Source organism: Callorhinchus milii, unplaced genomic scaffold, assembly GCF_018977255.1.
Source record: "Callorhinchus milii isolate IMCB2004 unplaced genomic scaffold, IMCB_Cmil_1.0 Scaffold2, whole genome shotgun sequence".
Lineage (NCBI taxonomy): Eukaryota > Metazoa > Chordata > Chondrichthyes > Chimaeriformes > Callorhinchidae > Callorhinchus > Callorhinchus milii.
Window position 1 is genome coordinate 42391651 of NW_024704743.1, and position 24724 is coordinate 42416374.

At 42.4% G+C, this 24724-nt stretch overlaps 1 protein-coding gene across 1 annotated transcript in view; it reads left to right on the forward strand.

Annotated features, from left to right (window-relative positions):
- The first annotated feature begins 1296 nt into the window (after window positions 1-1296).
- Window positions 1297-24724, forward strand: part of LOC103179929 (cadherin-6-like) — an 89333-nt gene continuing 65905 nt past the window's right edge. Inside the window, 2 exon segments of the mRNA XM_007895463.2 lie at window positions 1297-1454; window positions 22340-22727. Coding sequence (XP_007893654.2) covers window positions 22506-22727 — 222 coding nt within the window. The 5' untranslated portion in view covers window positions 1297-1454; window positions 22340-22505.

A 24724-nucleotide genomic window follows, 5' to 3' on the forward strand; every position in this document is an offset into this window, starting at 1 on the left:
AATATTGAACAAAAATGAACATGCCCCAATCTTACTGATCTTGAATCCCGTGTGAATCGTTGAATGCAAGTAAAGCGTAGAAAAATACAACATGCCATTTGCAGCAAACGTGAAAAGGGAAATGCTGCAATTCTATTGAACAGGAAAAAATATTCAGAAATATTGTAGGAGACCATGCCCTTGGAGCCAGAGTGGGGTTTGGATGCCAAAGGCATGAAATGTCCTGGGAATACAGATGGGAAATGCTGGTGGCTCTGGGGTTTTAACGCTGCTTAAGTCCACAGGGGGTTAACTAGCAAAGAACTGATAGTGTGGAATTTCTCTGCAGCTAAATATTTATATGCCATCTGATTGAAATAAGTAATTTGGTTAAAAAAAAAGTCTTTTGTGGTTGGATTCTATGAATACATTAGCTCTTTTAGTCAGGGATTTATTTCTATGAATAAAGAAATGATGAATTCCCCAAATAATTGAATGATTTTACTTTCTTCCAATCTGAATGCAATTCCCTTTTTCGTTTCTTCCCATTACATGTTCGTCGAGGAATAGAGGGGAAGCACAGGCTGTGAGAATGGGCTGCAGAATACAACTGCTGTTGAAACTATCTATTTATGTCAATAATCTCCTGAATTCTGATGTTATTCAGTGTGTGTGAGAACCGAAAAACGACTTTATCTCTGCGATGATGATGATGTGTGTGTGTGTGTGTGTGTGTATGGTGGGTTGTGTGTGTGTGTGTGAGGGGGGGGGGGTATCTCATCTGAAAATGATTTATAATTTGTTGGTTGTTTGCACCTTTTTTCTATTATCACTGATGGTGAAAGAAAGCAGATTAGATGGGGTGTGCAAAAGAATGTGTGTGTGTGTGTGAGGGGGGGGGGGGGTGGGATGGTGTTGCTTAAGACTTCAAATGTAGAGAGGCCAATCCATCAGGGGGTGGGGAGGGGAGAGAGAGAGAGAGAGAGAGAGAGGGCTCTTTGAACAAAAACCTCTTCACTATGCACTCCCACTGCATTCATTTGCAAATCCCTCAGCCTGAAAGAGACAGGATTCCCACTCCTGCCCCAGTGCTCGCAGAGAGCAGTATCCCCCTCCCCATCCCGACACTCCTCTGCTTGAGGGGAGGTTTATTTTATTAATCAGAGCGCTGGATGGCCACCAATCGGGGAGTCTGACAGCCACAGATTTTTTTCCACCCCTCCAACCCCCCCCCCCCCCAGCCCCCCCCCCACCTCCCCCACCTCGGCTGCGGGTTCCTGCCTCTGAGAACCAAAAGAAAAAAAAAGAAGTGATGCTGCGAGCAGACGCCTGGAGTGGAGCAAAGTCAGTCTGGGAATCCGAACAGCCAACACAACTGCAGCAACGAGAGGCACAGGGACCACTTAGCGGTGTGGTACTTATCAGAGCCCTTCGCAGGAAGAAGTATCAGACTCCTAACAGGAGCTGGGGGTCAGGTAAGTCTCCCTCTTACCTTGTGCACTGATGACAAGAGAGCTTTTTTTTTTGTTCTGCACATTGGAAGCTTTGTCAAGAGATAAAAGATAACCCGAGGCATGTGTTATTTCTCTTGTTCTCTCTCTCTCTCTCTCTCTCTCTCTATCTCTCTATCTCTCTCTTTCTTTTTTCTCTCTTCTTCTTCTTTCTCCATCGCTTGATTTTGCAGAAAGCTGTTCTCTGTGAGACCTGTCAGCGCTTGTGAATAAAATGCATTTTTTTCATAGGGAGGGAGGGAGGCAGGGAGGGGGGGAGGGAGGGGGGGATATATTTTTTTAAGAAAACCAACACATGCACCGCTTTGTGTACCCCAAGTCCTAAAAGGAGTGCTTTCTGTGGCAGCTCTCAGGCGTGTGTGGGACTTGTGCTGTGATGCACTTGTGCCGAAAGCAACATACAGAGGGAGGGATGGAGGTGGGGGGGGTGGGGAGGGTGGGGGTGGGGGGGGGTGAAGCTTTGCTGCAGTTTAACAGAACAAATTCCCACTAAAGTGGGCTGTTTGCGACGTGGAAGTCGAGCAGAAATGTTGACGGGCTGCAGTGAACTTTAGTCGTCGCTCTTTCGGTTGTGGTTTCAAACTGTGTGTGTCAGACTGAGAGCTCTGCAAACCCCCCCACACACCCACCCCACACCCACCCCAACAGTGCTGTGTGAATTACGGTGTGGTGTGAAGGAGGGTTGTCAGCAAAGCAGAGTGTATAGCGTTGCAACCCGCAGTGGCCAAGTCACTGCCAGCTCTCGGGGATGGCTGCAGACTGGAGGCTCACTCCCAATCTGTGGGCTCTGGGTGTCCAGTTGGTCCCCATTGCCTGCCTGGCAGCCAAGGTCAGTGCACTCTTATGTTGGTCACATCTCAGACCCCCAGCACTCCCCGCTGGGAAGTGCAACCTCACCCCAAAACCCCTCACCCAGTAACTGTTGCCTACCTGCAGCATAGCCTCAACCCCCTGCCACCGAGTGAGCTCAGTGCTGCTTCAGCATCAGTGATGGCCCCAGTGGCAATGCTATTGCTATCCCAGTCACAAAAACGCAGGGGTGCACTGTCTGTGGGGGTGCAAGGGGGCAAGGGTGGGGTGACCCCAGTGTCTGTCAGGGGTGGTGGCCCCTCGCTCACACGAGTTACTCCGGTTACTTTGTGGACCACTTGCCGATGGGTTGGAGTGAGGAGCATCTGCATCCTCCCTCCTTCACTCAAGTGGCTTCTGCATTGCTGCTGTGCTTGTGCTGTGAGTTAGCTCACAGCCTCGGGTGTGCTGTCAGGCACACAGCTCAGTGGGGTTTTAGTATGTTACTGGGGAGTAGCACGTAATACTGGTTGGAAATCTAATTGAATGTCAAACTGTTGCAAGTAGGGGCTGAATGTGTGTGTGTGTGTGTGTGTATGTGTGTGAGTGTGTGTGTGTGTCAGGGGGATGCTGAGGGTTTTACCAAGAAAACATTTCTTTGCATTTGCTGTTTACTTTTAACCCCTTTCAACAGTCTTGCCACACTGCAGTGCATCTGCAGGTTCTGGCCACCCTGTGGTATGTGGTAAATAGATTCCATTAAATGTTGTGAAAGACGAGACATTCCAGGACTGTCAGTAAAATTATGCTTTTTTTTTGCATTGAAGAAACAAATTGGGCAATTTTGAACACCCCACCTATTTATAAATAGGCACCTCTTTCAGTGCATTCTTCTTGAGAGAATGGTAGAGTGATGCCAGGCTCAGCATTGCTGTCTGCTGCTGCCAGAGCCCTTGTGCTGTAGCTCGAGTGCTGTGAATTCCAAGTGCTTTACTCAGGGCTGTGCATTCTGAGTGCTTTCTGTTCCTCGGTGAATTAAATGTCACCTTGTCTTCAGTACCCCATCCCTAAATTGACCCACTGAGATGCATCGTTCTCCGCAAGAAAATGTTTGATGACCAAAAGGCTATCTAGGCTAGTTCCACTCAACCAATCTAATTCCATTAGGTCTTGGTCATGTTTGCAGGCTGCTGACAGATAATAACTGATGTTCCATACAGCAACAGTTCCTAATTTCACACTTAATGTGGTACCTGCAATAAAGCGCCACAGTCCGGGTCAGCTGGAAGAGAGTTACTAAATAAATTAAACATCATCTGTGAGTGTGAGCAAAGTGTAAGGGAAAAAATAGAGTGCAGCAATAGTTCCATGTAAATACTCACAGCAGCAGTTAACTGGTTCAGCTGTCTGTGACACAGGCTGTCTCAGTGCATCTAATAGCTAATGCAAATTCACTTCTGCCTCCTTAAACCCTTTTTAGCCTTGCAGAACTATGCTGGCATTTTCACTCCACTTCCCAAAGTCTTAACAGAATTCCATTTTCTTTTCCCGCTTGTGTTACACTGTGTGATGCACTGTGCATACTAAGCATTTATCCACTATCCATAGTAAACCTGATATCTTTATCAATAAAGTGACATTAATTGGAGGTTTCTTCAAGCATTACGGCTTCCAACTTTTGATACTTTAGACAGAGTATGATCCCGACTCTTGCTACAGTGCAGTGTTCATCCAAACAAACTGTTAACCCTTCTCTGTCTTGTCATTTTAGGAGTTCACAGCAGATGGTTGTTCACAGCTGCATAGCTCCTTTCAGTGGTTCAGATGAACCTGTCTGAACTGGTGCCAGTCTGTGCACACAATCTGAAAAGCAGGGTTTTATTATAGTTCTAAAGCGAAATGCAACAGATTAAATAAATCAGCATTGATTTACTCTGCAACAGCGGAACTCACATAACCTGAACAAGTGGCTCCTTTCTTGCCCATTGAGGCTGGTGTGATTGAAAGGCGTTGGGTGTGTGAGTTATAGAAGCTAAACTGCAGGTGCTGGGATCAGAGCTGAAATTACTGCCGCAAGATTGGGAGACGGAATGAAGCTTTCCAGGGAGATCTGAAGAATGTTCTCGTAACATCCGCACGACAGAAGTGAAAGATTTCAGAACTGAATCACTTTTGGTAGATATATTTATGTGCGCTTATATAAGAGAGAGATTCCTGTTCACCGATGATTTTTAAGAGCTTTTCAATGTGTGCTTGTCTTCGGTATTGTAAGGGAATTCTTTTAGGACATTTGACTCATTGCCTCGAGTCTTCCTGAAGTCTGCTTTTGGATTGAAATGAAAGCTCAGAAGCACTCAAATCAGTGAACTGAAACATCTTGGAAAGACAGGAATAAGGTGAACAACATACTTATCATGCACGGCATGTAGGTGTGTAATACGCGAGGAGGAGGCGCTTTGAATTTTGTATTTTTTTTGAAGTGCAGTGGGAAAGCTGGCACATCACTGAAAGGCTGAAAAGGTTCAGAGAAGATCGTAAGTGTTTACATTTGCTGTTGGACTGTCTAATTCATAGATGAGCAAATGAGTTAAAATGCTGTGTGCTCAAATGATTTCTGTTTTCTGAATGCAACATTGGGAGATTCAAGATGTGTGTGTGTGTGTGTGTGTGTGTAAAAAAAAAGTCTAGTGGTGTCTAAAATTTAAACATTTAATCAAGTTATTTTATGCAATTATAAATGTGAATGAGATATTAAAATTATAGTACCGCAATGGCAGATTTTTCTCTTTCAAATACAATCCCTTCATTTTAGCCAGCGTTAGACTGCATGGGAAGAAACCACTGTTGTATTCATTTTTGTACAAGACTGTCTTTTGGTTTATTTACACTTTTCCATGCAATGAAATCATCAACGATTCTAGACGTGGGCTAAAATAGAATCCAAGTGATTCCTCGTCTTCTAATTTCACTTGTTCCAAAGGAGCAACCAACAAAGCGTTTCACAGCTTTCAGGTTACCTGCCTTGTGGTCGTCATACAAAGTGCTAATGTGCTGAACGTATGGTCTTCTGTGGCTGAGGATGCTTACGGGATTGAGAGCGCACCATAGAGTTTTGTGGAACATAACCGTATGTGCTCTAAGAACCATTAATATCCATGAACACAGCCACAATTCCTGCTCCCCCTGATCGTAGAGCCTTTTGAAGGAAACCTCTGTGAAAAACATCCGAGTAGCAGAAGTAAAGTAAATAACTGGCCCCCAATTACAATATGCTGCTTTGTACTGATGTTACTAGATCATTGCATTGCATTGCAATTGTGAGTGATTAAAATATTATTTTCCCTCAATGGTTAGCTAATGTGCAAATCTCCCACAGTCTGGCTCAACTGAACGTCGTCCTATCCAAGTATGAATCCTCCGTGGGTGCTGCTACATCCTCTGCAAGAGATGCCATTTCCTGAGCAGGGAGATGTCATTTATATGAACAAACATGCACATAGCACTTCCTATTTAGTCCCTCATTTAGCCTCTGTGAAGAATCCTCTTGTAACGGCCTTCAGTTAGCAGGTGTGTTCAGCATAGACTGAGCTGCATGTCCCTACTTCTGGGACTGTTGTCACTGCTGGGCTGTGTTTGGCCAGAAGAAGATTTAATAATAATCCTTGCATTTGATATAACGCCTTATCACGTCTTTGAGACATCTCATAGCGCTTCACAGAATATACTGTAAAGTGAATTGACTGTATATTTTGTGGGCGAAATGCGGCAGCCAATTGAGTACAGAAGTGTCCGCCAACAGTGGATTTAAGTCGTGGATTGAGTGACCAAATTATTTTTTTAAGGGATTTCCCCCCCCACCCGGAAAGCAAGCCGCCAATCCAATAACAACTGGCTTCCTACTTACTGATGAGTAAGAGTGTATGGAGTAACAAAAACTTGCCTCAGGTGTTGCCCTGCTCGAATTGAGAGCAAATTTAGTCAAAGAGCAAAGATATCCTTTTTTTCTCTTTACTCCTTGATTATTTTTGCACATCCTCCTGCTGATCCAGTAGCTTGGTTGAAACAATGATGGATAAACCTTCAGGTGAAGCCACTGAACTTAAATGATAGGCAGCCAGCCCACACTGAAGTGCACAAAACAAAATGCTTCAACAATCCATGCATATGAGGAGACTGTCCTCACCCTCACCTCTGCTGTAAGGCACTTTGCTGAACTAAGGACACAATTAGATTTAGTGCTCACCTGTTGCACTGGGTTGGCTCAGAGAGACTGAAAGGAAAACTCAGCTCCACGAAGCATTTCTTGCCCCTGGTGGGAACCCTGATGGGATAAAGATAAACGCACTATGCGCTGATAGATTTGAGTTTTTTTGAGTTCAGATCAGTCGAGTCACTTAATGCATTCAGTTGCTACAGTCCGTACCGTTCACTTTAGACCATTCAAACTTCTTGAAAGCTTTTGATGTAATTTGTATGAGAATTTTTAGCAGAGTAGTTCTGCCTCCTGACACAACCTTTTAATTTTATTTTCATCCAAGAGAACATCTTCTCTCCTTGGTCCACACTTGAGACATTACCTGTCGCTCTCTGCCTCTGTTTTCCTTTTCTTCCCACATAAGAGCTCCTCTTCACTCACCTCATGGATGCTTGTTGGAGATTGAAGTTGACAAGAGTCAAACATCGAGGTTCTTGCTGCATAGTGTGAATCCAAGCCTTGCAGATTTTATTTTGTTGTGCAGCATTTACAGTCACCAAATGTGGGTCTGGATTCTGAAAAGACACACTGACTGTAATCATGATGTGGTTATCAACTCAGAAAGGTCACTTTCCACTGCTCGATATCACACTGAATCATTGGATCATTGGGTGACATTCTTTGCATATAACTGTATATCGTGAGCATAGGATTGCAGACTGACACTAGTTTGTACATTTTATATGGCATATGCGGTCTTGTGGACAGAATTTATCCAAACCCCCAGTGCAGACTGGAAATTAAACCCTCATGTTTGTGATATATTGAAATGCTGTAAACCCTCAGTCGCGGCTTATCAGTACGTTAACCTTTTCAAATATTCATTTTCCGTCAATTGATGTATTTTTATATTAATAAATGCAGGCTATCAAGGTCTAAGTCCGATATTCACGAAGCGCACTGTTGCCTCCACCGCAACGTCTGGTTGGCAAGTTCCTGCTTGTGCAGTATAGTAGTGAAATTCACAGCTGACAAATCGCAAATCCCAAGGCAGCAGGGTGTAAAAGTCACAACCCGAGGTGGCAAATAACAGATCGAAACTGAATATCGCTAGTTAGACTGCTTATTCAATGGCATTACACTGTAACTAACATAAGATTATAGTTTCATCCATTGTTCTGAAGGTTAAATGTTCCTCGGCCAAATTCATCAAAAAAAACAGATTAATTTGGACATTCATTTCACTGCTGATGCAGATTAGCTGCTGTGAGGAGCTGCGGCTCTCTGAGTCTCAGATCATAGTAGCAACTCTCCACCTGCTCCCCTGGTATCGGCTGGATAAAATTGTCAAAGCTTTGGCTTTTTATTCATACAAGTCATCACTGCTACCAGGGTAACAAGAGGTAGCTCCATCACTGACTCATGATTCTGGCCTCAGTGACAGTAATCTGTGGTGGGGGGCATGGTGAACCTTCCACCAAAATGAAGCAATTTTTAGATTTTTTTTCTCTGCTAGGGACTTTGACCCTGTCATGTGCGCAAAGTTCATGGATACGACACATTCTGAAAATTAATTAGCAGTGACTTGATTTATACACACTAATTCAATTCAGCAAATAATTATTAGCAGAAGGGGTTAGGAGCTGTCTGTGTCTGCTGATGCCTGACCTTTCCGACCACATCCTCTTCTCTCTAAGACAAACTCTACAAAATACAGTCACTGCACCTTACATTAAAAATCCTGTGAAGCACTTTGTGGTGTCCTTCCAATGTGAAAGGGACCATATCAAATGTAAGGATTATTATTACTATTAATGATGGAGTGAGCAAATTATACACAGTATTGCTGGTTGTCTTGTCTACTCCCTTTTCCAGGTCTTCATGGCTGTGACGGCCTATATTGAACCCATTTGCCTACATAACAGACACGATCCTTTACAATACACATTTACATTTATATGGCATCTTTCATGTCTGGAGGACGTCCCAAGGCCCTGACTTTAAAAAGTAACTCATTGTGTAAAATGCCTTGGGATGTTTCACTGTGATAAGGCTCTGTATCAAAAGCAGCTTCTATTAAGTGTTATTTTCCATGTGGCTTGTTTTGTGGATGAATCCTTTTGCTTTGCCATCACGAGAAAAAGCTTCAGTGGAAAGCTAGAGTGGTGAAAGTATTACACAGCGAGAGCAAGCAATTGTATTTTGGTCACATCCATTAGGCTGAGACTTTGTCTGAGACCAATATTTACTGTAGTTTCATTCACCTACATCTTTGTGACATCCACTAACCAGTTTCTCAGCACAGGCCCAGCGATAGGAACACATTTTAAGAAATAATTCCAGACATTTTCTGGTACTTGAAGCTTTGTAAAGTGGTTGAAATTTGCAAGCAAATGGAATGGTGTGTAATTTAGCCCATCAGAATTTCTGTTGAAATGATCGAAGGATGAAAATATAAGGATTGCAAATATGAATTTCGATCTGTGATCGACACTTGTAGCTTGCTGTGCAGGGTTTAATACATCGCTGATTCCTGCAATTACAGTACAGAAAAGACTGGTTACACCTGCTTCCTACCCTGAAATAGATCAAAAAGGTCACCTAGACACATGTCCTGGAATTATTCTGCATGGTTATTAGCAGTTTGGCACTTTGCTAATTGGCATTTCACACGGACTCGCCCTTGTGTCACATGATGGATTTCTTGGCATGTCTTAGAAAGCAGTTTACAACTGAGAAAAAGATGCCCTGTTCTTTTGTAAAGGCACGTTGCCTGTAAGAGTGTGTTCACATACACAGCGTAGGAATCATTCAAGGCTCTGTTTCAAAGGCAGATGTCTCCCTCTTGTGGTGAGACCTATTTTCTTCCTTTAACAGCAGATCCATGTTGTCTTGCTTTCATATCAATTTCAAAACCCTTTTTTTAAAAAGAAGCTTTGGCACGTTTTCAAAAATAGGCAGAAATGAAAAACAAGTGAGCTTGAATTGCAATAGTATTTTTTTTCAGCCAGACAACGCGGTGGATAAAATACAGAGCACAAAAACAAATAGCATGAGTGTGCTGTCGTTTATTGAAGTCCGCTCAGAAGGTCAAGAGTTGGATTGTACAGAGCTGGTTTCTTGTGCGAAGCAGCAAGCACTAGCTTCACAGGTTGGTCTCAGTGTAAACCACAGCATCGTTGACCTGCAGCCGCCTTCAGTATGCTAACAGCATCCCATTAACAGCACACTGATATACCAAGATCTTTAATTTTCACTCCACAAGGACCAGAGTTTTACAAGGTGGGGGAGATGAGGTGGGGACAAACATTCAACCAGTTTCATTTCACAATCTTGCACAGGTTGATTCGCAAGAGGCAATTATTATTATCTTAGTGTTTCAATATTCGTGTTCCAAAACCACATATGGAATAACAAACTTTTAAAAAAAAATGTTTATCAGAACACAGCCCTATTCTTTTCTTGGATATCAGGATTAGACAAGCACTTTGTACCATGGGTTTCTTATGCTTCCAGTGTTTTCACTCCCTTTTTTCCCCCCTCTCGTCTAATGTTTTTTTTCTCCCCTTCAGCTCGGATATAGTTTACAGGTGCTGATCGATGTCTGATTTCTCATCCAAGTGGATGAACACTCAAATGCACGTTTTTGAGTTTTGATAGTGTCTCCTGGCAGGCTATTTGATTGAATCCTATGCTGCCCAACACACACACCCCACACACAAACACACGCACAACAGCAGGAAACATGATTGATTTTTTTCTCTCTAGCTCGGAGGTGATGATGCCAAATGGAGCTGCCCCAATTATTATCAAGTTGAAACCAGCTAACTTAGCACACTCTGAGATCCAATTTGGGTTGCATAGCCCTGTATTACAACAACAACTTGCATTTATATAGCGGCCTCCACGCCAGACGCCCTACACTGAACCTTAGGAGAATTGAAGCACTTTGAGACGTCTAGAAGATGTGAAAAGTGCTATATCAAATGCAAGGATTATTATTATATAATCAGCTGCCCTTGAGCTTAATGGTTGTGGTGATTTTGGAAGTGATTGTTTAATGTATTTAAACACAGATACAAACCTAACTCCATTTCCCCATTCATTTCAGTTCCAAGTGGTTCTGCAATATATTTCCCCCAATTTTTTTGGCACAGTCCAACCAATATTATTTCTGTCACTCTTCTTCTTTCTCTTGCCCTACGACAGGATAGGAATGCCCCTGTTGGCTGAGAAATTACAAATTTCAACTCCATAAACTTGTGAGTGATTCACAGGGAAGCTATCAATGCAATTATGAGAAACACTGATCTGGGCAGATGAATCTTACTTTAAAATGATCTACGCCAGTTCTTCACTTCTAAAATGCCAAGACCTCAGGTACACATTATTGTTAATGACTGCTTAATAGTAGATACATTGTAAAACGCCTTCTGTATAGGACGCCCCAGGAGCAATAGTTTTAATTTGTTGGAGACCTGGAATCGAAATAAACTCTTAATAGACATTTGTGCTCAAGTTTCTCCTTTGGGGCTGAGTTTCCAAATCTTCCTTCACTTGATGGCAGGGGTTGAAAAAGGAAAAACTAGTGCAGGTTTTTCCACTGTAATTATTTATTAAAATAGATTAAGAAATTAGCAAACGATCAAAGATACTTTATATCACAGAAGAAGGCCATTCTATCTAAACGTCTGCCTTGGCACTAGATCCCTCCTGGCACGATCTATATTAATTCCATTCCCTTTTGATATTTCTCCTCATATTTATTCTTATCTCATTTTAATGGTGTTAAATGACTTCATCGGTGATTTGTGGTGCATATTTCATATTCTTACAACCAATCGGTCTTTCTTTTGGTGATGGTCCTCAATTTATGCCATAATGTTATTAATTTATTGATCAGTGAAAATCGTCTAGCTCTATTTGCTTTATCAAAGTTATTCTGGTCAATAATGCCCCAGATAAAATGGGTCATTCACCATTTGATTGTGGGACATTGCTGTGCACAAGTTTGCTGCCGAGTTTGCCTCCAAAATACACTGTCATGACACTTCACAGTAAATCCTGAGGCATCCTTCTGAAAGGCATTATATCAAATAAGGATTCTTCACAATTTTGGAAACATATTAATGGGGGATAAAAACTTGTGATATAATAACTGTCACCAGTGCTAATTATTACGTCACAATTTGGATCCACACGCATACACACACTAACTACATAACTAGATACATATAGTATTGAGGCTTATAATAATAATGCATTTGATATAGCGCTTTTCATGTCTTCTAGATGTCTCAAAATGCTTCACAGTATATACTGTAAAAAGTGAATTGATTGTATATTTGTGGGCGAAATGCGGCAGTCAATTGTGCACAGCAGTGTCCCACAAACAGTCGTGGATTGAAGTGACCAATTTTATTAGTTTGTTTTTCTTGAGGGATTATTATAAAACATATGGAGGGAGTAAGGAAACTTGGCAAAGGTTTCGCCCTGCCGGGAATCGTACTCTGGTCTCTTGCTTGCGAGACAAGTGCTCTAACCACTGAGCTACAGGACTCCACAGGTACTGATTATAGAAAGTGGCAGTCTTTTCCACACTCGTTTTCAGTGTGAGATCTCCAATAAACAAATAAACAAAGACTGCTTTATTTTTAGAACCCGGCACATGCTGGAGCCCACTGACTGCTAATTCCCAGGAATCAAGTACTGATAATTACTTGATAAACTGGCAGTGATTAAGTCTCAGTTCATCCTCTTCCATGTGGATATTGCCTTACATTAGCTACTTGGATTATTTTGCCTCATGATGCCCATCACAGCCCTGACTGCCAGCAGGGAGAGAGCAAGAGAGACTAAAGTGAAATGAAACTGCACCAAATAGTTCACAGACAGATGCATAAAAGTGACTGCAAGAGAGTAATCGCACATCAGGGGTCAAATGCTGCTCTGAACCCATTGATGGGATCAGCATGTTGTAATCACTCTTGGGTATCTATTATTCTTTGTTTAATTATTGCAAGCAATGTTTGACTACATTGGGGTCATGTTACATTAGCAACAAAATAATCTGCCTGGTGCTCTGTGAAAGAGTACATCACAAGGATACAATTGTTACCAGTTTACAATTGTCAGAAAACCAAGGAGAAAATCAGTGAGGTATTGGATGTGGAGCCATCGTGCCAGACTGTTTTGGCACTCCAGCAATAATGAATTGTACATGCTAAAAATAATAATCCTTATATTTGATATAGAGCCTTATCACGTTGTCGAGACATCTCAAAAGCGACTGTAAAGTAAATTGACTGTATATTTTGTGGGTGAAACGCCCGCAAAATATATATCAAATATATTTTGCTACTGTATAAAGCAGCTCACAATACAACTGAGTGTTAAGCAAATGTAGCTGTCAGGCATCGAATTCAAAACAAACTACAACATCCATTTATATAGCGCCATTCCTCCACGGTAGCATCTTAGAACGACGAATGATGACTGATAGATGAAACATTTTGTAAAGGCAATTTGGAGATGAACCACTGTAACTGTGTGGACTCGGTGAGAAATATTCAGTCTCGCAATATGAAAGCGTGAACTAAACGAATGATGATAATATCAACGCTATCTACATCACTCAGACGACCTTTCACGATGTGTGAAAGAAACATGTAAATAAGCACCAAAGAACTTTAGAAATTTACCATGCAGAAAAAGGCCATTTGGCCCGCCCCAAAAAATTGGTCACTTCAATCCATGACTGTTTGTGGGACACTGCTGTGTGCAATTGGCTGCTGCATTTCGCCCACAAAATATTCAGTCAATTCACTTGACAGTATATTCTGTGAAGCCCTTTGATATGTCTTGAAGATATGATAAGACATCATATCAAATGCAAGGATTATTATTATTTTGTCAACGCTGTCTCACTGAAAGAATCATTGTTTAATTTCTTCCCCTGCATTTTGCCCATCTTTGTTCACATTTCTCCTTTTCAGATATTTATCTTATTCTCTCTTAAAAATGAATTGGGATTTTGCCTCATTCTAGGTAAGACATTCTATGACCTGACAACCCCCTGTGTATAAAGCCACTTCTAACCTGCGCTTCTTGTGAATCTCTGCTGTACCCTCCCTATGGGATTGATGTCTATGATAAGGGTTAGCAGGTAGGAGGGGGCAAGGCCGTGGAGGGCCTTGAAGGTGAGGATGAGAATTTGGAACTCGATCTCTGAGGGATGGGGATCCAGGGGAGCCGGGCGAGGGTGGGTGTCATATGGTCACAGAGCCTGGTGCGGGAGAGGACACGAGTTGCAGAGTTCTGGATGATCTGCAGCTTGTGCAGGGAAACGTTGGGGAGGCTGACAAGCAGGGTGTTTACATAGTCAAGCTTGGTTGTAATGAAGGCATGTATGAGGGTTTTGTGGCCTGAGGGTGAGGCAGTGGCAGAGTTGGGCAATGTTGTGGAGGTGGGGGAAGGCAGAGCGGGTCATGGCACAGATGTGGGAGGGAAAGGACAGTTGAGGGTCAAACAAGATGCCTAGGTTCCTGACTGGCTTAGTGAGGTAAAGTGTGCATCCATGGATGCTAATGCTGCCAGTGTCTGAGGTGCAGAGGTGCAGAGGTGCGAGCCAATTAGGAGATCCTCGGTCTTGATGATTAATGTTCAATTGTAGAAAGTTAGATCTCATCCAGGACTTGATCTCTGACAGACATTCTGTCAAGGACAGCAGTGGTCCTGGAGTCGAGGATGGAGGCAGAGAGATACAGTTGTGTGTCATCAGCATACATGTGGAAGCTGACCCCATGTCTGTGGATGATGTCAACAAGAGGGAGCATATATAGGCTGAAGAGGAGAGGACTGAGGACAGAATCCTGAGTAACACTGCACAAGACGGTGCTGGGGGTGGAGGAGAAGCCATTTGTGGAGACAAAGTGGAGCTGGTTTAAGAGATAGGAGCTGAACCATTCAAGGACAAAATCTTGAAAGTTAAGGTGAGAGGAGAGGCGGTGGAAGAGGATAGGGTGGCCTACAGTGTCAAAGGCAGCAGAGAGGTTGAGGGGACAGAGAGAGAGCCCTGGTCACAGATGGATAGAATGTCATTTGTCACCTTCTGTGCTGTGGGCAGCACCGAAACCGGATTGGAGGGGTTCGTAAACAGAGTGGCAGGAGAGGAAGGAGTGAAGCTGGAACTTGGAAAGTAAGGGGAGGTTGGAGATGGGGCAGGTGGATTCCAGCAGGTGGATGTTTAGGTCTTGTGTCCTTTTTTTGTGATTTGAAATTTCCTTTGCCAGGACTGAAGGAGCAGATCAGATAGGATAGGGATTTTAAATTCCCATCAGCAGTGATATTGCAAACAATTTTTTCTGGTACCTGCTGAGGTGTTTTATTGGAGCTGCTTCCCAGTATGCTAATGGCACATTTCCACCAAACCTGGATTACAATTGGGAATAAGGTACAGCACACAGCAACTTGGCAAGTACCAGCAATACTGAGAGTACAGAAGTCAGATGGTGATTCACGCTGCAGAGCTGGGAGTCCAGTAAGCACTCTGCTGCTGTACGTGCTGGGCAACTGCTTATTTTCAGCCTTGGAAGAGTCCTGTAGCTCAGTGGTTAGAGCACTCGCTTTCCAAGCGAGACACGTGGGTTCAATTCCAGGCAGGGCGAAACCTTGGGCAAGTTTCCTTACTCCACACGCCTAATAATAATCCCTCCAAAACCAAAAACAATAATAAATTGGTCATTTTCAAATCTACGACTGTTTGTGGGACATTGCTGTGCGCAATTGGCTGCCGCGTTCACCCACAAATATACAGTCAATTCACTTTACAGTGTGTTCTGTGAAGCGCTTTGGGACGTCCTCCCGACGTGAAAAGCGCTATATCAAATGCAAGGATTATTATTATTATTATTATTATTATTATTATTATTATTATAAGAGGCTCCAAACAAAATGGACCCAGATTTAGCACAATTTATAGAATCGTAGACCTTCACAGCACCGAAGGAGGCTATTTGTCCCACTGAGTCTGCACCAGCTCTCAGAGCAAGCTGTTCATTCCATCTCACTGCCTCGCCTTATCCCCATACCCCTTCAAACCTCTATCTTTCATATGTACTATTCCCTCTTGAAACACTCAATGGACTCTCCCTTTTCCACCTTGCTTGGCAAGGCACTCCACATCCCACTAATTCTGTATGAGAAAAATCTTCTAGCCTCTCCTTTCACTCTTCTTATATCTCTGTCCTCTAGTTAGTGACTCCTATCAGTGGAAATAGCACTATTTACCTTGTCAAAACACCTTATAATTTTGTACACCTCTATCAGCCATTGTATATTTCTGCGATCCCACAGCTCCCAACTCTTGCTAACACTCTGTGAAGGCTTGATATGCAAGTGCTGAGGTGCAATGATTTTTCTTCCTTTTTCCCCAGTGAGTCGGCAACAGGAGGCGAGAGTCTTACGAACATTTCTCTGCTGCAAAGCTGTTAGCCGCTAACATAATTCCCTGGCTGTTAAATATACCTTCCACACCCTTTCATGATGCATAAAATCTGTATTATAGGTAATGTGCTGCACACTAGGAAGGGAATGCTGAGCAGAGCCTACAGAGCACTTCAAACTACTTTCACAAACAAGAGGACAGTAGCTGCTCCAGGGGAGCGGCAGGCTAATTCAGTGAGCAGTTGGCCCATGGACATAGGGTATTTTATGGTCTGTGCTGAATTTCCTGATTTCAGGTGTTTGAGTAATATGGTCCCTGTAATTGATCTCTCTCCCTCATATATCATGAGGGAATCAGCCAGGATTCTGATTCCCCTACAGAATCAGAATGTATAGATGCTGAGTGAGAAAAGGATGAAGTACAGCTGCAAAGGCTCACCTACCATGTGGTCCACTAACCTGCTGACACAATCACTGGCAATTTTACCGAGTCTTTGCCTGTTTTGTCTTAAAATTTAAGTTTGTGCAGAATTGTAGAAAATGCTCAAATTCAGTCTTAATTTGGAAATCAATTCTTTACAAAAAATACAGGCTTCTGAATTAAGATCGAATTGAAAGATTTTTCACAATTCGGCACAATCTGAGTTACCAAGACAAAATGGTCTTACACATTAAGTCTAGGTGAAAGTTTGCACTTCGCTGGTCAAGCCTGGAACATATCTCAGTAGATGATGGAAAAAATAAGTCATAATATTTTTAGCAGACGACGGGAAAAGGGAAATTGATGGGAAGTCCCTAAGAGGGTAAAGCTTCTGGGCGCATGCAGCAAACACCGATCCACAGCTATTTCATCTCTATAATAATAATAATCCTTGCATTTGATATAGTGCTTTTCACATCCTCTAGATGTCTTAAAGTGCTTCAAAGAATATACTGGAAAGTGAATATTTTGTGGGCGAAACACTCACAGCAGTGTCCCACAAACAGCCTTGGATTGAGTGGCCAAATTATTATTTTTATTTTTTGAAGGTATTATTACCTCCAGAAAGTGATCCATCAAGTGACTAACAACCAGGTTCCTACTTACTGTTAGTTAAACAGAGGCATGTGGAGTAAAGAAACTTGCCTCAAATTTCTCTCCGCCTGGGAATCGAACCCAGGTCCTCTCGCTCGCGAGGCAAATGCTCTAACCAATATGCTACAGGACTCCAATTTTTAGGAATGAATGAGAAAGATTTGGGGAAAACATATGGGTAGAATGCTTTTGACAATTTTTATTTTTCAATTTCTTCAAAGATTTTGTAACTGATCTATTATCCTCCTGTTTATCAGGTACCAAACAACACTGATGGTACTCAGGGTCGTGACCTATCTTTCAATTAGAGCGTGATTGTAGAGGTATATTTAAGCATTACTTTTTTCGGAAGAATCATCCACCTAGCATCAGTTGTGAGAGCAGTCAGTTTGAGATAGATGGAGCTTGAGATTGTTTGAGGCTATCTTTTCTAATCAGTACTCAGCACGGAGCAAACTGCGGTCATCTGCTATACCATTGTTCATCACTGGCTTACACTCTACCAGTAGTGGTGCTAATAAATCTTAACCAAAAGGACTTCACTCTAGGCTCAATGCTTCAATTCCTTATACTCCTGCTCAGGCGGTCAGCATGTGGTGCATGCACTTTCTTCTCATTGTAGAGCCCCACTACGCGGCAACAAATGTGCTGGGTTTCTACCTGTACCCGGTGCTAAGAATGGTGGGTCTGGCAGAACTGCCTCAAAACGTTCCACACAGTTGGAGCCGACCCATCTATCCATGTTGAGAAATTTCTGAAGAACACCATCCCAGACCCCCGTGCAATCACCGAGTGGTCCTAGCGGCTGGTAGTCGAAACAGTTTGAAAGAGGGAGAGGGCAGACCCGATCGGTAGATAGCCTGCGGCCCTGAACAATAACTATCAGGACATGGCCTGTCCGCCGATTAAAGGGACCCTCTCACTCAGGGCCTTCATGCACGGTTGAGGTCTGGGCCAGGCAGCACGTTGCCCTCGGGCCGGCTGCAGAGGCCAGGAGACAGGGACCACCTCTTCCTGAAGAGTTATTTGGCAAAGGCTGTTTGGAAAAAGATGGAATAGATTCTCTCGCAGTTCGTCCCTGGGACCCGCTGTCACGGCACTCGGTACTGTACGGCCTGTTGCCGGGCGCTCACAGCGAAACCCACAACGAGTGTGCCTGGAGGATCATAAACTTGGTAAAGGAGGCCCTTTGGCATTCCCAAAACCAGGTGTTCTTCTGGGAGAACAAGAGGACGGTGAGGGCATGCCTCAGGCTCACACACACTAGGGCCTGGGATTAGATACTGAGGAACAAGCTGGAGTTCAGCTCAACCACAGCAAAGGCCAGATGGGGCCTGACCCCGGCAGGAGCCGCTCCGGCACAACCTGCTCAGGGAGCACCCACCGGTTAGCCCACGAGGCACCCAAAACTGACTGAAGTAAGGATACAGAAGGACGCTCAAGATGTAACCAAAGAGCGTCCCAAAAATGGATGTACAGTAAACATGTGCACGTACGGTACACACCGGGTGCCTTCCCAAAGCAGCAAGTGTACACATTACATACGTACACACTTCCTCTGCATATGGAAGTGTACACATTAAAAGCCAATTCGCTCTCTAGCAAGATCCTTAACAATGGGGTCACTCAGGATCTAGCTATAGAGGTGTCCACAGTTAATATCAGGCCATATATAGAGGTATTGTTAATGTTAGGATATATATAGAGATGATCACTGCTAATATCAGGTTATATATAGATGTACTAACTATTAATATAACTATGATTAGAAGCTCCCTAGCAGGACAAGCACCAAGCAGCTTGCCTGGCAGTGCTCTCTATGACAAGCTACATGATATTAGATGGTCAAACTCCAGCAGCACCCCATTGAACACTTGAGGGTCTCAAATAGGAATTACAATCCTGGGAATACTGATTCGGTGCTTTGACATGTTTTGATGGCATGATAAGGCACTATATCATATGTAAAGATTGTTGTTATATAGTTATTATTAACATTAAGCTATATATAGGTGGCACTGTTAATATTGGGCTGTGCATCGATGCTTGATGCTATTACCAGGATATACAAAGATCCTTATTGCTATTCAGCTGCTCCTGACTGCTCCTGTGAAAATGTTTGATCACAGGATTGCATCAACCACAGTAAAAATCAAGATAATGTGCATATGTAGGACAATGCTCCTTCCCCCTTCGCCCCTCTCTCACTGCTCGGTGTCCATCCCGCCAGTGTAAAGCTCTGAGACATTATCCTACATGAAGGACGCTATATAATGCAAATTGTTGTTGTCTGTTTGATGCTGGATTGAAGTTGTATTTTGCTCGCAGCTTTGTGTCTTTCCGTGGGTTGGTTTTGTGAAGTTATAAAACACAACTTACAGTAGCTGACATTTATATATTCCCAGAACCTAGATAGTGGCAAACAGTAAGAAATGATTTTCTATGTAAATTAGATGTAATACGTTTTACTTGAAACTGCTTCTTTCAGCTTCCTCCTCCTGAATGTTGGTAAATAATTGGTGAGTTGTTATTCATGGTGCTGCTATGCACCAACAGAGCAGCATCTGAATGCGGGCCTGTATCCAGATATCAATGCTGCTTCATCAGTCTTGACAATAGCAGCCACTGTCACACAGAGACATTCTTCAGTGCCTTGCATTGATTGTTGAAGACATGGCTTAGGAATAACATGGGGAAGGTCTGAATCACATGAGTGGCTTTTCGCATCCATATTTACATGAAAATTCATATGAAAAGATTTTGCCCAAATCCAAGACAAGACACCTTCCATTTTAAAGTTTGAAATAGGATACAATACGAGCTATTCTGTGAGTTCCGCCTCACCCAAACCTACAGTTCCATGTATTATTAGTCTGTAAGCAATTTTTTTGTTTATTTCTGCTCGTCAATGAATTTGTCATTGAATGTACAGTCAAAGGTAGCATGTGCTTATTATAAATACTTGGGTTTGTCCCATTCCAAGTGAATGCCGACAATTACAGCAAATGTACGTACAGGAAGAAAATAACCAGATATCCTTCAGGACTTTCAAGAAGCTTTACCTGTTTGTTCCACTTTGTTACCTATTCATCCGGACCTTATAAATACCTGACACTTCCAATTCCTTCCACACCACTATCCAGAATTCTGCAGCCAGTGTCCTCTCCCACACCAGGCTCCATGAGCCTAACACCCACATCCTCACTCAGCACTCCATCCCCACTGGATCGAATTGAAAATCCTCACTCTTAACTTTGAATCCTTCGATGGCCTCACTCCACCTTTCCTTTTTGACCTCCTACACCCAACCACTCCCTCCACTCAGTGAAAACTGAGGATGGCACTATATAAATGTAAACTCCCTCATTATATAAAGGCACTGTCCAGTGCAGCCCTGAGCCATACAGACCAGAGAGTTGCAGTATTCAGTGTCAAAGTCACAGATGAATAATAGCCACTAAGCCATTTGGACAAAGTACTGTAGGGTAAATGGTGCTTTACATCCAAATAGAAGAAAAAAAACAATAAGGGATGAAATTGCAGGAAATAACCTGGCAGGGAAATGTTAGAAAAATCATTCTAGTTTTCTTTGACTGACGTGGGTGTAATCCGGCCTGCGAGGAGCATGACCAACATTCCAGACAAATGGTGCAAACTTACTGCTTTCATTGTTCTGGTAAAGAACGAGAGCTTTGCACAGGAGAAAGTCTACTTGACATAATAATAATAATAATCCTTGCATTTTATATAGCACCTTATCACTTTTTTGAGACGTTTCAAAGCCACTTCACAGTATATTTTGTGGGTGAAACATAGCAGCCAGTTGCACACAGCAGTGTCTCACAAACAGTAGTGGATTGAGTCACTACATTTTTTTTAAATTTGGAGGAATTATTACCGCTACAGCAATCTGCCAATCGACTAATGACCGGGTTTCTACTTACTGCTAGATAAACAGAGGTGTGTGGAGTAAGGAAACTTGCCCAATGTTTTGCCCTGCCAGGAATCGAACCCAGGTCCTTTCGCTTGCGAGGCGAGTGCTCTAACCACTAAGCTACAGGACATAAACTTCTTACAGCCTATTGAAGTACAAAGGAGTCACGAGAAAAACAGTGTTGTAAGGAAGGAGTGAGATTGTAAAATCGTAAAATGGGTATCAAAAGAACTGAACTCTTTAAACAGATAAATTAGCTCTTAAGAATTGATACTTTAATCTCCTAAATGCCCCCCAAAAACATAAATCATCCTGGATATCTGGCAAGCAATTAAGCACTACTTTCACCATTTCAATTCAGTTAAGCGGCTTGTAAATGCAGTGTAGTTGCTGGAAGAGCTAAATACAGGCAGGAGAACAGTGTGAGACATCTCCAGTCACTGGACAGTTCATTGATAGCAAAATAATGAAAATCAACCTTCTATTTCAATTGTCAGATAATTACACAGAATACTATTCTATGTCTATTAAATTGGTACAGTGAAACTCGATAACTCACGCCTAGGCTAAGTCATCAACTCCACATAACTAGTTACTCACTCACTATCCCGGATATTTGAGTACTTTGTATTTTTGAGATACTGTACTTTGGATAACTAGTCAACTCTCACAAGTAGTCATTTAAGCTATTTCCCTTGGGGTGATGAGTTATCAGAGTTTCACTCTATTTTCTTAGTATTGGGAATTGTGTACCAGTGGGAATTGGGAACCAATAGAAGTCCAAGCAATATTACACATGTGGGGAATAGAAGTATATTAAGGTAATTGTGAAGCAATTTTAAATCCCAGCTAGACACCAGAACAGAGTAACTTACTAGGTGATTGTGCATTAACAGAGTTATTTTGTTTATGAGAAAGCACTTTGTAATTCACCTCCACCTACTCCTCAGGTGTGGTATGCTTTTTTTNACCTGCCAGTCCCACCGTTGGCGGCCGAGCTTTCAGCCTTTCTGCCCCCACCCTCTGGAACTCCAATCCAGGAGTCCCTTCAACTTACCCCTACCTTGCCTTCTTCAAAGCTCGTCTCAAGACCTTCAGTTCCTTCAGTTATCCTCCCACCCACACTCCCCTTTGACCTCCACCCCTCTTTATTTCCATCCCCAGTTTAGGTACAAACGTTTGACTATCCAGCACCTTGGGCTGTCCTCCCGACATGAAAGCTGCTATACAAATGCAATTTGCAATTTGTTGTTTTAATCCTTGTGCCAATGTAACAAAGAATATAACATATCACTAGGGTGATATGTTATATTCATTATTACCAGTTTAGTTAATTACAATACATTTCAAGATTTATTTCTAAATGCTTTCTATTTTAATATTAAAAACTTGTTATTTCCTGTTGCTTCTAGAAATTGCCAGAATCTAAGTGTCAGCCAGCTTGCAGAAAGTTTGAAGAACCTGCAATTTGCAAATGGAACAAAAGGCTAGCCGGCGAGAGAGAGCCGACTGACTGATAATTGGAGCGCATCCAATAAAGCCCTGATACACTCTGAGGCTATCAGCTCAGGAGGGACAATGTCAAGGTCCAGCTGCTGGGTGTTACTGCTGCTCTGGGTCTGTTTGCCAGAGCCCAGCCACCTATCCCCACTATTGAAAAGGACTACTGAAGAGCTGGAACACAATGGATCTACTGATGGGAAGATGTCTGTGCTGCACCGCTCCAAACGAGGCTGGATGTGGAACCAATTCTTTTTGCTTGAGGAGTACACAGGGTCAGATCCCCAGTACGTGGGCAAGGTAAGCTTTGAAAAACTCTTTTAGTAATAACTTAATCTTTAATGTGTGAACCTTGTACAGCAATTAGGATTGTAAATATTATATTAAAATGGACTTGTGGATCTAAACAAGCAACAACTACTGAGAGTAATTAGCAAAGCATCACGTCAACCTGAGACTCGATTCTGGAAGTCAATCATGTTGGAGGGGAGTTCCTGCTGGTTGGTGTGCCATATTTCTGGTTACCAGTACCTGACGGTATTTCATGATTCCTGTTACCTTTTAGACTTCACAATCATCAAACTGAGGTAATAAAACACACCATTTAGGTGGGCTCAGATATAAACCCAGTGTGTAACTCTTATTTTGTATTCCTGTATTGCACAAACCTGGGTGAGCGTCCAGTGGAATATTTTCACATTGTTAAATGAACCGATAAGATCAGAACTAGCGACAGAAATATAAATTCAATAAGATGTGTGCCTCTCTAAGCTCTAGCTCCACTTAATCAACCTTGTAATTCCCGTTTCTCCTTTAATCAGTGGCTAGTAATAATTGTCACTCTCTACAGTGTGCCGTGAACACAAATCAAATCTTAGTGTTCTCTTATTACTATGATCAGAACAATAGAATATGCATGTGTGCTGTATGCTTACTTCTTAAAACAGATTATTGCAACATTCTCCCAGGTGAATTGAACAACCTCACAGAGCTCCCTTACTTCTCCGCTGATGCTCTTTACGGTCTGTTTTTTGACAAGGGTAATTAACTTATCACCTCCACCAAAAGACGACAATTTACTGTCGCAACCACCTGAAGATTTAAAAATAGCCATATAACATAGTGACTGCTTGGTATCTACCATGGCATTTCAGATAGAGGCCCTCTAATCGTTCAATCTTGAACTATTTATTACTGTATCATAAGCGTTTCGCTCACAAAATACACAGTCAATCCACTTCACAATATATTCTGTGAAGCACTTTGAGAAGTCTCAGCATTGTGACAAGGCAAGGATTATTATTATTATTATTTCAGGCTATAATGTTTTGTCTATGGCTTTGTATACAGTAAAGGTCCTTCCTGCCACTCAAGGCAGTAAGCTGGGCAACGCCTCTGATTGCTGCACCTGCCATGTCTTTTTGTTTCAAGTGGGCTGAACCCACGACAGTCAGACCCTTTTTAAACGCAGTAATTTGTAGTCTTAATAATAACCATTGCTTTTGAATTGGTGCCTTTAATGTCAAACGTCTCAATCAGAGTTATTTGTGAAGTGTGGACATATGCAGCTAATTTGCACACAGCACTTGCCGGTTGGAGGAATTCTAAAAAGCAGCAACTGTTTCACAAAGACAATATGATCTGCCTACAGCGATTGTCATTGTAACCCCACAATGCAATCACGCGAATGAGCTGTGAAGAAGGATTAGAAACGGTCTGGAAAAAGGAATTTAGAAAAAGAAATTTCATGGAATTACAACGTTAATGTTAAACATTATTTAACATTGTTAATGATTGAAAAATGCAGGACATTTCTTCAAAGTAAATCAAGCAAGCTGGAGCAGAGAACGTAATTGAAAATAGGTGAAAAGTAATTTTCACAACCCTTAAGTTCTTATGTCTTAATGCTGTGTGTGTTGAGAGAGACAGTGAGAGAGAGAGAGAGAGTTTAACCAATCATGCCAACAAAAGCAGCAGGTCAAATTGCTGGGGGCAGGAATGCATGCTGTTTAATTCACCAGTATCACGACAAACAAGTAGGATTATGCTTTAACAATTGTTTTCTTCCAATTTTCTCCATTCTCATGAAGGCATTGGACTTTTTTTCGTTCTCCTGAGGCAAGGTTCCACAATAGCCACTCGAGTAACCATTCATGTGTGAGCTTTGAAAGCGAGCATCATATCTCTTTGCCAAAGTCTCTCACCTGAGGATCTGGGGTAAAGCAGCTGGTGTTGAATACACCTTGTATACAACATTGGACTTGGACCTCTAGAACATCAAGTGCTGGCACATCACA